Source organism: Metopolophium dirhodum, chromosome 4, assembly GCF_019925205.1.
Source record: "Metopolophium dirhodum isolate CAU chromosome 4, ASM1992520v1, whole genome shotgun sequence".
NCBI classification, from domain to species: Eukaryota; Metazoa; Arthropoda; class Insecta; order Hemiptera; family Aphididae; genus Metopolophium; species Metopolophium dirhodum.
The window spans coordinates 7,200,252-7,216,745 of NC_083563.1; the positions used below are offsets into that span (position 1 = coordinate 7,200,252).

General features: G+C 31.2%; 1 protein-coding gene across 1 annotated transcript in view; it reads right to left on the bottom strand.

Annotated features, from left to right (window-relative positions):
- LOC132943126 (zwei Ig domain protein zig-8-like) overlaps positions 1–5,758 on the bottom strand; it is a 277,915-nt gene extending 272,157 nt beyond the window's left edge. The window contains exon 1 of the mRNA XM_061011950.1: positions 5,045–5,758. Within this exon, the coding sequence (XP_060867933.1) occupies positions 5,045–5,108 (64 nt within the window). The 5' untranslated portion in view covers positions 5,109–5,758. The remainder of the gene's footprint in view (positions 1–5,044) is intronic.
- Between the last annotated feature and the right edge of the window lie 10,736 nt (positions 5,759–16,494).

Consider the following 16,494-nt stretch of genomic DNA (forward strand, 5'->3'; position numbering starts at 1 on the left):
TATATTATAGTCAATTGATTTTTCTGTGCACCGTCATTTTAAATGTCATCCCAATTTAAATATTTTGTTCAACAAAATTACCATAGTAGTGGACATTACGTAATTCTCTAGTCGTAGTGGTAAATTTATTAAAAAATATTTGATTTTAACAACATAGCATACAATATATTATTGTCTGTAACAACTATCCATTGACGATAATATCGTGTGTTAGGCATTAATGATTTTGGCTAGCCATTTGCGATATTAGTTAATTATTACAACGGTGATAGTAACATATTATACATAGTACATTCCAAGAGAATAATACAAGTGACCAAAACATATAAAGTGATGGCCAAATTAGTGATGTACCTACACAATTTTTTACCTAGATATTTCTTTGGGAGATATGATCTAAAAAACGTGTACTGATGTAAGAATAATTTAAAGGATAATTAATAATTTATTTTTACAATAACAAACAGTTTTGTTATTATTTTTTTTTTTTTATGGTACTTAATCATGACTATATTAACTATAGATCAAAAATTAAAAATGTGTATTTAATACAATTTTAGATAACTATAAAACAATAAACCAAGAAATCATTTTTATCGGAATTGTTCTAATATCTATAGTTTAATTTAAAATTTAAATTTAATTAAATAAATACCTAATATTATATGTTTTAAATTAATCATATTATTATATTAGCAATAAGTGATAACACTTGCTAATAATATCAGGAACCAGTAGAATATCATAATTTATTTAGTCATCACTTTTTTAACCAGCTATTTGATTACTTATTTGAACTATCAATTATTAGTCTGACATTTAAATAATTAAATTATTTTCAAATAATTTTATTAACTATTAACTCAAACATTTTTTTGACATTTTTCTTTGAAATAATGAGCAGATAAAAATATCATCCATGAATATGTTCATGAGAGTAAATTTAAAATTTTTATCTTAACAAAAAACTATATTATTAAAATATAATTCCCAATTGATGCAAAGTTTTCTACTAAAAATATCATCATTCTAATATTCCTTATTCTTTGATCTATACTTAATACTTATAATTTTATTAACAACAATATTTTTTTTTAATTTTGTGGTATGTTTGCTCTGTACATGTTATGGGATAAACATTGTACATAGTTATACAATATGTATATTATGAAATATGATATAATATATTCTACAGGAACATATTATAATGAAATTAACGAAATGTAGGTACATACTTATAATTATAATTCATACAAATATGATGAAATATTTAAATTTTGAATAAAACACTTTTAATTGTAACTGTGACGCAACGAAAAAATAAATACATATACTCCACTGTATTTTATCATAAAAATATTTTTGCTGAAATGTATGCTTAAATAATTTCCAAAAATGATATAAATATATATTTTGTTTTATAATTACTCAAGTAAGTATACGTTTTCGTTCCATTATAATTATTCTGAGTGTTACATGCCTAAATATAGGAAAGATTAACTCTTAAATAAATAATAATATTTATAGTTTATAAATATTATTGTAGAAAATGTCTAAATAAATTTCGTAGATGCATTTCTATAGATTCTGGTAAACAATAAATATTCCTAGTTACTTATTCAGGAAAGGTTAGGTTTTCAAATAACCATATAATAACTGTACACTTATATAATATTATCGTATAAAACTGAGATATAATGTATTGAAAATCAAAACGTTTTTTGAACGTTTTTTTGAATCATTAATATATTATTTTTAATTATTATACATTACTAATTATTAGTATCTCTATCCGGAATAAAAAAAGAAAAAAAACGAGGAACGTACCCAAGCTACCAGCTTGTTTATATCCTCTCTGTCTGGTATTATTACACTTTAATTAAGGCTCATACTCCCACAGTATTTTCGATTATTACATAGTTATTATAGTTAATAAAATAAAAATAATAAACAAATATAAAACGATTGGTCTGCTAATATTAGCAATTAACAAATACAGATGTAAAAAAAAAAATAAAGAAATATGTATATTTTATATAAAATAGCATAAAAAAAATAATTCCAATATAATTTATAAGTACTTAAAATACTTATTGAAAAATTTTTTTTTTCAAATATTGTGCATGTAATAAAATCGAATTATCCATCAACACTAAAATACTTTCTACCCATAATATCACTTTATACAAAAGAAATATTTTGAATTTTGCTATAGTAGATATTTGAAAATGTAATATAGGTAGTATTAGGTAGGTATTATACACACGTTCAGAAGTATCAAGTGTACAGTATAATATATACATTATGTTTGAACTGATATTGAAATTTGAACATTTTGATGCGATTGTAAAACCAATTATTATTGTACTTATCCCTATCAGAATTTTAACTAAAAGCAATTTATATGAAAATTGATTAAACTACAATGTTATAGGTATACGTTAATTTAAATAATGTCATCATTACTTTATATTAAACGTTAGTTGTACCGGTAATGTTGTAAATTTTAAAAATACATTTAATAATATAATAATATTATTTACTGTTTATTATTTTATGCTATAGGTAAGTACATCATATATTATAATAGTGTGTTAACGTACTACGTATTGTATATTTAAATACCATAAATAAGGTACTTTTTTGAAATACTATTTTTCTATTTTTCCTTTTTGAAAACTTTCAATTGAACGTAATACATATTTTATAAAAATTATTCTTTATTAAAATTGGTAGCCCGTGATTTTTTATTAACAGGTAAATTGCACAATGGAAAATAATAATAAAAAATGTATTAAAATCGTAAAAGCAATTATTTTTTCTTATTTTTTTTTTTGTACATGAACTAATAATTTCGTACACATTTTTTAGACGTTTAAACTTAATTAAATAAGTTTTAAAAATGTGAACAAATTATCAAAAAAGGATTTTATTTACCAAGCTCCTTTAAACTTTAACTAGCTGATCGCGAAAAACTTTATCTGGCAAAAGTAGAAGTCTCTGGGTTGGCCCATTGTAGACAGTTTGTCTTAAATGCACCTAAAAACTTGACCTGACATAATTTTACTTGTTCATGGTTATCTCATTAATTTTACACGGTTAATACGCTCAAATTTATCAAAGTTCAGTCGGTTTTTGAGAACACATAATTTATTTTATGGTTTCAATTTAAAGACCTAAGACAATTTTCGTACTGATTTGAATAGTTTGCAATTTAACATACCTAGCGTATATTTTGTGAATATTGAAAAAATATAAAATAAATTTACAATCAATTACAGATAATGATATCCTGTCATACACGCATATCGTATAATATAGGTACGTTATTGATCACAATTTTATGGTCAGTAAAAACCTAACCAAATCATTCTGGCATATTATATAATATATATATAGACTATCTGGCAAACAAGTTCCTTATTAATTATATTTTAAGCTAGCAAAATAATGAAATAGGTTTTCCGGTCTTCTATGAACCTTACATAATATATAGCTACGAAAAACGATTCTGATTTTCACTACATTATATCTTAGTTTACTACGAAAATATTATATAGATATTATACAGTTATAATATAGTTTTCAAAAGTTAATTTTATAAATAAATTATCGTACTGTACGTAAGAGTATATTTTTTTCAAATGATAGTTATTAATTATCTATCATTGCTTTCAACTGTATAGAAACAACAAAATGCTAGCCTTCGCCTTAATGGATGAAACGTGATAATTGTCCAACACACTGTCTCTGTATCCTGTCCGTAACTTTTGTTGAGGTAATAAATTATATTAACATGATTCATTGGAAATATGGTGTTCAGTAAAATAGGCGGTTCAGTAGTCATAAATACAAAAATTATTATACGGGTAGCGACTCGCGTAGTTTTCTAAACATATTAAAATATTTATTCATATTTTGTAAAGTTAATTTGATTTCCATGTGGTAATAATTAACTATAACTTATCTATAATATTATTATCGACCGGTAGCCAGTTAAGGTTTGTACGAGTATGTACTATATGCGAGTATGCGACTATGCATTTGTAAGTTGAAGCCGTGAATAATGGAAATATATATTTTTTTATGTGAAAATCAAACAATATAATATATTGATAGCAATTTGTATGATACTGATCCACCTTTATTTACGGAACACCTCCGTTCAGCACTTCTAACTGACCACATTGACATTCCCATCATAAAATGGACGCTAATATTGCCCTTCTGATATATATACCTAAATATATCGGATATTGTATACGTCATGGTTCATTGTAATAATATGTTTTGTAAGTGTTTTTGTTATTAATTTGTAAAGTCAATCGATTGGGTAACGTTGATTTTTCTACAAACTGCTATCAAAAACAGTAACATAATGTCGTTTATAAGTATAATTTATGATGATAACTAATAGTTTACAATGATTTTTTGATCACAGACTTTGCTTTTACTTTGGAGATGAGTGTGACTCGTCACCTTAGAATATCAACTATCATTCGTAGACAAAGATACGTAATCAAGAAACATGTTCGTTTCAAATCCATATTTTTGAAATAACCATCATCGGACCAATTATTCGGTCGCTAGTTATATATTTGACGTGTATATTATTTGATGTTATTCCCTTTAATTATCAATCAACGCCGGACAACAATAATTAATATAATAATAATATTTCGACTAATAATTCGGAATACGAGGAAACGTCATCAATTAATTTTCATGAAATCCTTATGTGTACACTATATTATTATTACGGCGCTATTATTATATAACTGATATAATATTATACGTGCGCATTTTCGCCTATATTGTATCAAAAAATCACTCCACTGTGATAGCACACTGCAAGTCTATACCCTTTGTCCGCGACGGGACTCTGCTGCAGAGGTGGGTATACATAGGAAGTTGTAATTAGTTTACTTTGCAACGGTCATCGATTCACGGGCGGTAGGTGCGTTATCGACATTATATTATAATAATATTCTATAATATATTACAATAATAATTGTAATTATTGTTATAATTTATTGTCTCTTACCCGTGGCCAGCAGCAGCATGGCTCCGCCAACGATGAGCCGTCCAATGGACGTTTTGGTGCACATGTTTATGATCGTCGTCCGGTGAACAGTGTTCGGAAACGAGACGTGTCGCCAGATGCGTCCGGTAAATACCGTTATTTTGGTAACGCGCGGTATATAATTGCTATTATTGTTTACGTTATACGTGACCACTGTGTCTGTGAATCACACGCGTAGTATATCTATGTATTATGCGGATAATTGATCGTCAGACGGTCCGCCGGATCGACTCGGTATTGCCTCCGTACCGCCGTCGGTGCGAATCGTTGCGGATCATCCCGACGAAGAGTTGCGAAACGGTTTCGGACGTCTACGGTTCCTTTTTTTTTTTTTATTTATTTTTCAATCGAGTCTGAAACACGCGGAGACACGGCGGTGGATATCGGCCGGAACGTTACTCGTGACGGTTTGATCGAACGTTAACGTATATATAATCGTGTCGTAGCAGGTATACTTAGCCTACACGTGTATACACGACGGCTGTTCCGCGCGATTGATTAGCCCGTCGGCGCACACCAAATAAAAATAAAAACCGAAACGGCCGGATGAAAACAAAAAAAATTCCGAAAAAACGTACTCGCTCACACACAAATACACACACTCTCACACACACGTACAGCGAACCGGACCGTGCGCACCGGCTTACCACGACGGAGTCTGACACGCACACACGGTCGTCGGCGAAAAACGCGGCTGCCGCCCCCGTCACCGCGATCTCGCGCCCCCCGGTGGGTACGTTGGCGCGACGAACTTGCGCAGAAAATTAGACCGTGCTTCCGCGGTTTTTCGCCGTTTATCCTCGCCCGCTCTCCGCTGCACTTCTCTCTCTCTCTCTCTCTCACTATTCCTTTCTCTCTTCCACGATCTCCCTCACTCTGTCTCTCTCTTTCTCACCCTGTTTCTCTCTCTATCTCTCTCTCATTCTCATTCTCCCTCCCTGTCCCTTTTATTCTACCCGTTTCAATCTCTCTCTCTCTCTCGCTCTCTCTCTCTCCCTGCAGTCTACTCCTTATTCTGCTTCTCCTTGGTTTTCTTTCACACTATTATTATTATTATTATTATATATCAGTCCATCTCTCTCTCTCTCTCAAACTCGTCTTTATTTCTTCAACTGTACCCACGCACTTATTAATTTCGTTTCTTTTCACTGCGTTCCTTTGTCTTTGTGTGTGTTTTTTCAACTTAATTTTTTTCTTTCCGTTTTCGTGTGTGTGTATGCGTACAAACATAGAGTGATTCGTCAAACATTTTCATAACGCGGTTTATCTTTTAATCGTTGACTTATTCAAACAATACGTTTCGGAATTTTTAGCCATTTTTAAAAAAGTTTGATTTCTAATGCCATTTAAGGTGTGTTTTTATAGCGATAAAACTTTTGTTATTTAAAATGAGGACCTGAGTACCGTGATCGAAACTTGAAGCAATATAGTTTTTGAGTTATAAAACTATACGAACGAAGGATAATAGTTCATTATAATAACTAATCAATAATTTGCTTAGAAGATAAAACCACGCGGAGGACTTTGATCATACATGATGCAATATAAAATATAGGTATATGAAAAATATCTAGTCTAGTTCATCTTATCAGTTATTATAATATACTCGGACAACTCTTACAAATTATAAAATACCAACAGATTAACATAGATGACCACAATGTTCGTAACCGTCGATTTATAAAACCCGCCGTATTCACGCGAATAATAATTAATAATACGTAGGCTATTATAAGTAAGGACGATATAATACAGTGGTCGTCCAGGAAAACGCCCGCGGGGTAGGTACCTATATTCTGAACGAAATTTAACGTCATTTTTATGTTGAACGTCATCGTTATATTATTATTATTACTATTATTATTATATATTGTGTGTATAGGCGCCACTGTATTGTTGTACATGACGGCCTGGACGGAGGTGCAAGAGGAAATAACCCGAAAAATTCGGATAATGGAAACGCGATGTAATAGCTAGTTGGTGTTTCCCGCGGCAAACACTGCACGGGTAGGATAATAAGAGTGTGTGTGTGTGTGTAGATGTGTGTGTGAGGGAGAATTGTGCACGTTCAGGAAACTTGGTAAATTATTTATGCCAACCTTAGTTTTCAAATGGGTTTATTGAAATATACCGCCGTCACCACGTCCACCGCAACAGTATACCGAGTACACCGACCGTATGGTATTATAGGTATGTAGGTATATACGCTCGGCACGGCGCGCGTTTGACGGGTGTAAGTATAGATCACGTGCAATTATAACAGCGCAGGTAGTCGTAATAATAATAATATATGTATAATATGATAATAACAATAATAGTAATAATAAAACGCACCTATGCAAAAAAAACCGAAAAATTTCGTTTTTATTTCCATTTCATGATTGATTACGCAATGTTATTATATTAAAATATATTTATCCGCCGAACGAGGAGTACTTAATTATACTTAACGTAATATTTTAAATTTTGTAATCTCGGTACGGTGATTATAATATCTATTGAACACTATTGCATAAAAAAAGTAAATAATTTAGGTATTGATGGGTAAGACCAATGATGAAAAAAAATACTTTTTAAAGTAGCCATCTGATGCAAACCTAATAAGTCTTAAGCCATCTACGGTTATTTATTTATCTTGCAGCTGAAAGTGTACATATACTATATAGTGCCGCCAATTAAAATGTACCTACAATGAAACACTACTTTTTTTTTTTAAACCCATTAATAAATACCTACATCTACACTATAGAACGCGTAAATAATTAATACAACGGACAAATTAAGCCCATTATATAGATAATAATTCTATTAGCTTGTAATTAATCATAAATTAATAAGAAAACCGTTCTTATAGGTGATATAATATTATAATGTATAAAACCTCTTTGTATTCTTAAATAAATCTAGGTAATGTTCTTCGTTAAAAAAAAAAAAAATTAAAACCATCCACAATATTAAAAATATGATAAATTCACTAAACAAAATGTACTTTTACATTATTTGAATTTATTGTGAAATCAACAACATTTAGGAATTATAGTATAGATGCAGGTAAAAATGTATATTATATCTCCACAGAATTATAAATGTATGTGTCTATAGTCTATGAAGTATTCTTAAAAGTCATAACAACACAGTTCATCATTTTTTAATAGTTATTTTATTTTCCGTTGTATCGCATATTTCTATATTTTTTTTTATCGAAAGTGCACTTATATTTATCATATTGTATATTCTCAAAAATGATATTTGTTTCTATACCTACTTTAAAAATATTGTGAATAGATGCATACATTTTCAATTCATGATACAACAATATATAAAAATACTTCATTCTTATAAAATATTTCCATTAATCTTACACGTAAAATATATAATACCCTTTCGGAGCAAAAAAAATTTTGACCAATGACGGCCGTCAACACATTATGTAAGAAAATATTAATTTACATAATATAATGTAATAAATACATTTATATAATATATTGACATTGAATTTTATAAACACTAGCTGAATTTCCAGGCTTCATCCGTGAATTATTTTTCTCGAAATGAGAATTGTTAAGGTGTGAAAATGTAATAATATAAAATATTATGAACAATTATTATAGATAAGTATAGTAATTAATTTTTTTTTTTTAAATATTTGTTCTACTTTTTGAAAATAATTAAATTCTATGTAATTTTATTGACTTAATATTATAATATTATTGCAAGTCCTTTGAATATACGATGCTTTTATTGATTCCGTTTGGTTCATAGGCATAAACAAATAATCGTTTGATTTTCATATTTGCCTTTTATATTTTATATCTTTCGTAAATAGATATTGAAACATCATTTAATAATATAACTAATGCATTTATTATTGTATTTATTTATATTATTTTTGTTTTAGATTAAATTATAATGATATATTTATATAGGTATAATTAAAATTGCATACTGTTTTGGATTAAAAAACTTTTTTTTTTTTTAAGTAATCTACAATCTATACATGTTCAAGTATAATAAATAGTTTTGATGAGTGACGAGTAAGAATGATATGATAATACGATTAGGGAAGGTACCCAGTGGTAACAACCTATAAAAAAAAAAACTTTTAAAGAAATATTATAGACATCATTGAATATTATTTACGTCACTCATAAAATACATGAAATACATTTTAACGAACTTTATTTTGTAGTAACAATATTAGCATATTGTGGTATTATGATATTTTCATCATTAAAATCAAATCAATATGAACGAAAATATATTTTGAATTACCTACGATTTTGGAATAACTTAAAAGAAGGACACTTATCTTTAGAGTTTAAGTTCTAAAGAATGTAAGGATAGCGATTATTATTTCAGAAGGTTCGTAACCAAAAAACGTCAATACCGAGGTTATTTCTTATTTTTGCATATTTGGAAAATTCTTCGTTAGAGAGCATACGATTTTCTACAATTTTGTCTATAATATAATATATTGTTGAAACATCTGTGTGGTTTATTTACAGTTTTGAATCCTATTTTTTTTTTTTGTTATTGGCCTTATGACATTTTATTGTTACCTGTCTTTCAAATTAATTAGTAACTTTATAATTTTTAGGCATTGTGCCTCTTTAAATACTATCTACCTAACCATAGTTCTAACCATAATTTATTATTGTTATCAGTTAACAGCTGAATGTCTTTAGATACCTACTTGTTTGTTATACATGGTGATATAGCTGATGTAGGTAATGATCGTTACCCAGACATGAAGTTGAATATTGAAAATTATGGTTAAAACTTCGCATATAAGTCTTTATTAAAAAAATGTATTTGCATTTTATTTTAAAAAGATTGTTTAACAATCGACATTTCTAGGCTCAATATAATATATCTAAATATAAATGATAAGAGTAAAAACCCGTATATTAGAGACACCAATTAACGGTGCCGTTCTAAAAATATTTTAAAATACTCTTTGTCCTTTTCATTATATCCCACTTTTTCAGTGTATAATATTTTAGAAACTGAAATATTAATATGGAAATACAAACTACAGTCATTGCCAGATAAATTGAGACGGCGGCGGCGGCGCTTTTCAGTAAATGTAGCCCAAACTAGTCGCTGGCAGTGCAAAGGTGTGGTTGGCTACGACGCGCGCAGCCACCAGTTTGAACCCGGTTCAGTGCAAAAAATTGTATTTATTATCATTATTATTAATTAATTTATATTATTTTACAATTTCTACTTTTTGTTCTTAAATAAAAGATTATTATCAACTTCATATGGAACCACAACGTTTTCCCACAAAGCTGGAGAAACAGCATTGTGATCCCCATAAGTAAGCCAGGAAAAAACAAATTCTCACCTGAAGGATACCGTCCCATCTCTCTCCTAAAAACATTATGTAAACTCTTAGAGAAAATAGTAAATCAACGTTTAATATGGTTCCTAGAACAGTCCAACTATTTCACTCCTGAAAAATGTGGATTTCGGAAAAATAAAGGTACATACAACTGTCTATCAAAAATACACACAGAAATTCAAAACACATACTCCGAAAATCAATATTTAGGTATGATTAGTCTAGATTTGATGAAAGCCTACGATACAACATGGAAACCACACATTTTAACTAGTCTCTCTAAAGTACTCAGCCAAAATCAAATTTTCAATTTCATCAGAAATTTCCTTAAAACAAGAACATTCCAAGTAAGAATCAACCAATCTCTTTCCAAAGTCTTTGAACAAGCTAACGGAATACCTCAAGGATCAACTATTTCGGTCACTCTTTTCTTGATAGCCATCAATAATATCACTCAAAACATATCTTACCCTATCAAATCTACCCTCTACGCGGACGACTTTAATATTTATTACCGGAGCAAGAACTTAGCCACCGTTCAATGCCACCTTCAAAAAGCCATCAACAACCTACAAAAATGGACTCAAATATCTGGCTTCACTTTTTCCCGTGAAAAATCAAAATGCATCGTATTTACACGTAAACGCTTTCAAAATCCAATTAAGATAAAATTGGGCGATCATCTATTAATAAATTACAATACAATCAAGATACTCGTTATCACTTTCGACAAAAGATGCTCATGGACACACCACATCGACTTTTTGAAATCATCGACCTCTCCACGCCTCAATATTATAAAAATGTTATCCCATACCTCATGGGGTTCCAAATCTCATGTACTGTTGACAATTTACAAGTCTCTCATACTATCTAAACTCGACTACGGATCATTTATTTGGACAACAGCTAGTAAATCAATTACAAAAAAACTAGATACCATTCACAACGCCGGACTTCGTATGTCAATCGGTGCTTATCGCTCAAGCCCAATACCCAGTATCTACAACTTAGCATGTACACCTCCACTAGACATAAGAAGACTGAAAATAACATTAAATCACGAATTAAAATTAGCAAGCACACTTCCTTCACTCGACTTCAATCCAAAATTCAAAACTTTATCTACACTACTTCAGGAGAACAATCTAGTCATCTCCGATTTATTAACTATTCACCTCCCCTAGCTCCCCAATGGATATATCTCAATGAAACTAACACCGAACTCTCCGTATTAAAAAAAAAAGACACTTCATCTTCAATATATAAACAAGAATATTTCCACTTGATACAAAACATAAAATGCGAAAAAATGTACACGGATGCATCCAAAAACCAAATCGGGGTCGGAGCTGCAGTTGTCTGGAATAACATTGAATTTATGTACAAACTCCCTAACACCTGCTCAGTCTTCACTGCCGAATCATTCGCAATAATCAAAGCCCTCGAGTTAATAACTGATCATCAGCTCCAAGACACCATCATCTTTACTGACTCCCTCAGCGCCATCAATAACATCAAAAATACTAATAACCCATCAGACATTGGCCTTTATATTCAAAACGAAATATACACGCTGCAAAAAATTAATAATTTCAAAATCAAACTTTTCTGGATCCCCAGACACTCCAACATAATTGAAAACGAGCGCGCGGACCTAGCTGCCAAAACTGCAATCACCTCTTCACTATCGTCCCCCTCAAACATCATATCATACAGGGACATACAAGCACTGATAACTAATAAATGTCATCTACGATGGCATCAGAAATGGTTATCCTTCTCCACCAAGCTAAACCAAATAAAACACAACACAGACAACTGGATATTTCCCTTCGAAACACCAAGAAAATTTGAAGTCATCATAACAAGACTAAGAATTGGCCACTCGCAAATCTCTCATAGTTTTTTAATGGCCAAGGAAGAACCTCCAATATGCACAACATGTGGCGTCCAAATCACCATAAAACACATACTCACCGAATGCCGTACATACCGCACCCTCCGATCAAGCCTCAACCTGTCCGAATCACTCGCCGAAATACTCGACAATCAACCCAAAGCCATAGCCGACTTCATCCAATTCATCAGAGCACCAAACCTTCAACCAAAAATTTAAAATTAAGTCCTCAATAGTTTATTCATATTTAACATTAAACATGTAATTTAATCTTATGTACCTAAACCCAATGGCCTATGTTGCCGAGGGCTATTTAAAAAAAAAAAAAGATTATTATCAGAATATTTGATTCTAAATTAATATCGTAAAATAATTGTTGTGACAATTGTTGGTTTATTGATGCATCTTCAGTAATAATATTCAAATACGGAGAACCACTGGTTTTCCGTTTTCACGCTGCCGCCGCTGTCTCAATTTATCTGGCAACGACTGTACATCAAAACGTCTCATTATAAACCTTAGATCATATATTATGGATGTAGCTACAGCGTATGATTTTGTTGCCGATACAGCGACAAGTCACCGAATTAGGTGATCGATGTGCGCAAGCACAATGCAACTCCTCCCATAATTATCCATAGGTACAATAGGTATCTGTGGATAAATATGCGAGAAGTCGCGTTGTGCATGCGCATATCGCCCACCTAATTCGGTGACTCGTAGCTGATATCCGCAACGGTTTTTTGTATTGATTTAATATGCTGTGGATCCATCCATAGTATAATATGATCTAAGTTATAAATACATAAACATAATAATAAATCTGAGATTTTCCAAACAAGATTTGGAACGCATAGGCTTCAAAACAAGGCCTATCAAACATATACTTATGATTTATGAAGACACTTAGAAATATTATGTTTCAATCATTCTAATATTTCAAATTCCTACCAGACCTACCACATCGACGCCATTCCATATATTGCTTGAATAAATAATAAACTAAAAGAAAATATACTATAAATGATAGATGAATGATTTTCAAGAATCCATTTTTTTTTTAAACAAAGTTAGACTTACGTCTTAGAGTTATTAATATTTCATAGAGATTTATTTGTTGCACTATAATACGTAGACACTTAATTAAATACGTTATAATTATAAATAATTATACTATGATAACGTTTACTAATATTACCAGTATAGAAATAATGTTTAATTTTAAAATATCAACAGTAAAGTATGAATATATTATAACATTTATAACTATTATAATATGTCTTACACGTTTTTAATATTTATGTATTTTGATTTTTGTGATTGTTACAAGCTGAATCACATAAACACGATAAATTTCATAATTTACTTCATATAATGTTTTATTGAGTTATAGTCCAAAGTTTTATAATAATGGTACTTAATGTTATTAAGATTATGGTTTATTATTATTAAAAATAAAGTTTATAATCCAAGTTATTTTGTTCAATATTTACTTTTTTTCATAATTGATTTACTTTTATTAAACATTTTATGTACCTACCTACCTACCTACCTACCTACTCAAAGTAAAACTACAAAACTTTTTGATTGAATAATTTTATGATGTTCTTATAATATTTGAAGTACCTACCAGCTAACTATGAATACATCCGTAGCATAACGGTTTTTAAAATATATTGTTAAACCTTCAACCTGGATAACATTATACTCATATTATATTGCTGTTATATATAACATTGTGGATATTGTATTAGTTTAAATACCTGCGTATCCTTGTAAATACTAAATTGTGATAAATAGGTATTATATAAAACTACGCAAGTACGTAGATTACACTTAACATGCAATTATTTATTTATTACACGTAGGTGTTATTTAATACCCAATAGGTAACAGTTCAAAACAGTATAATATATACCTACCTCATGAATGAATAATATTCTATAATATGATCAATAATTATTTCATGATATATTATTTTGGGACTTAATATTAGAAAAGTCCTTACTATAGCTGAGTGTTCGATGTTCATATTTTAGTGACCATATAAATTATATAGGTACCTATGGATACCTATTATATTGTATATTACTTTCCCAACATACTCTGAAGGATATTGATTAAATTTAAACTGTTATTAAAATATGTTTAACCCACCACAAAATCCACTTCAGTTTTATACATTGACCCATCATAATGCAAATAATACTATTATAACAACAAAGTGGTCTCAATAGAGAACACAGTAGGTAGGTATAACGACTATCAAATTAATCAACGTCCATTTAATTTTAATAGATTTTTTTCTTTATATTTTGCGGTAGGTAGTTTTAATTTACCGAGTGAAATGTTATAGTAAATACGTAAGGTAAAAAAAAAACTAACAACTGCCATCAACTATAATATACTGAATAGCACAAAAACGGAAAAATCATTAATAATTAATTTTCACAATGCATCGACGATAATATCTCCATATTATGAAGATAATACCAAAGCAATATAATAAACACGTTTGTTTAAAAAATAAACCCAATCGGAAAATTGTAAAAACCGTACCTAAATATTGTCATTAGATTTAAGATGTTATAACTGGTATTTATTTTTAAGAAAAAGTAGGCTAATTTATTCACTATTGCTGACGAAGGCCTTGACAAATCAGTAAAAAAAAAAAATCGTTGAATTCAAACACCAAAGTGTTTCTAACAATTCGCAACGAATTGTTGATGAATTTAAATATTATACCGTCGAAGAAAACACGATGGCCAGCTATTGTCTCCTCATCGGCGCGGTGGAGTTATTGTATCCATATTTTAATGATATCAGCTATACCAAATATTATATACCTATTATAGGCGTCTTCACCACCACGCGAGATCGCGACTGTTATAATGTCATGGGCCGAATCGCTCCGTTTGTCACGCGGACGACGTCGCCTGTATACGTCAGATAAGCATAAAACATAATATAATAATAATAACGACAATAACAATAATAATATCGTCGTAATAATATATTATTATTATTATAATACCGGCGAAAGAGACGCGTTTACACCTCCGATATCGCCGTCGCGACTCCTATACGTATAGTGTACTGTAATATATATACGTAGGTATTGGTAACAAATAACGATAATATTACAATATAGGTAGGTACCGACCGATAGACACGCGAATCGGGCGGCGGTGGCGGGCCGGCTTAGAAACGGAAGTCGGCGGGATGGCGCTCGCGGAAGTGGCGGCGGGCGAAGTGTACGTTAGGGCGTGCGTCTTGCGCGTGTACGGACGAGATTATACGTCGGCGATAAGACCGGCCGCGGCCGACGTTTCCGGTCGCGTGCGCAATACGCGACCCGTCGCGCAATGTATATACTATAAAGGACGCTGCGTAATATATATATAAATGTATATATTATAATGTCTTCGCGGGCGTCTTAGCAAAAGCAGTTTCCGGTCCGTCTCGGCCCGCGGCAAAAGGCTCTCGACGCCGGGAAACGGATCCATCTCCGTCCGTCCGTCCGTGTGCCCTACACACACACATAACAATACACAATATACGCAGAAACTATAAAGTACGCGTAGTATACAGTATGGCGTGCCGGCGGCCGACAGTCCGTGCACTTCCGCGGCTCGTCCGGTACGATGGTCGTGGTAGGACGCGGTATACCGCGGCGACGACCATCGTGCCGTGCGAGAAGACCTATACAGCCTTTTTTGCCGGTCAGCCGACATCGCCGCAACACCTGCACGGTTGTCGTAGATGTTGTTATTGTTATTAAGACCAAACTCGAACGGCTCGATACCTATTATTGGCTGTCTGTTATTTTCTTGTCGCATTTCGACTGCTTAACTCCAAGCGTCGACTCGTGGTGCAAACAAGTGCGTAACCGACGCGCCGCCAACATTATAACAATATGGTTTAAATATTATTTTATCAATCGAGACACGGTATACCTGTGTATTGTATTGTTGTTGTCGTACGTTTAACTGGCCCGATAGCGGCACTTGAGTCATTTTGTGGTGGGAAAGTATGAGGCGGGGATTGAATGTATCTCATTATTTTTAAAAAGTACACTATTTTTCTAAACTACGTATCGGTACATTGTACATACGTGAAGATAACACTATAATAATATCATAATTAGTAGGTTTATATTATAGGAAC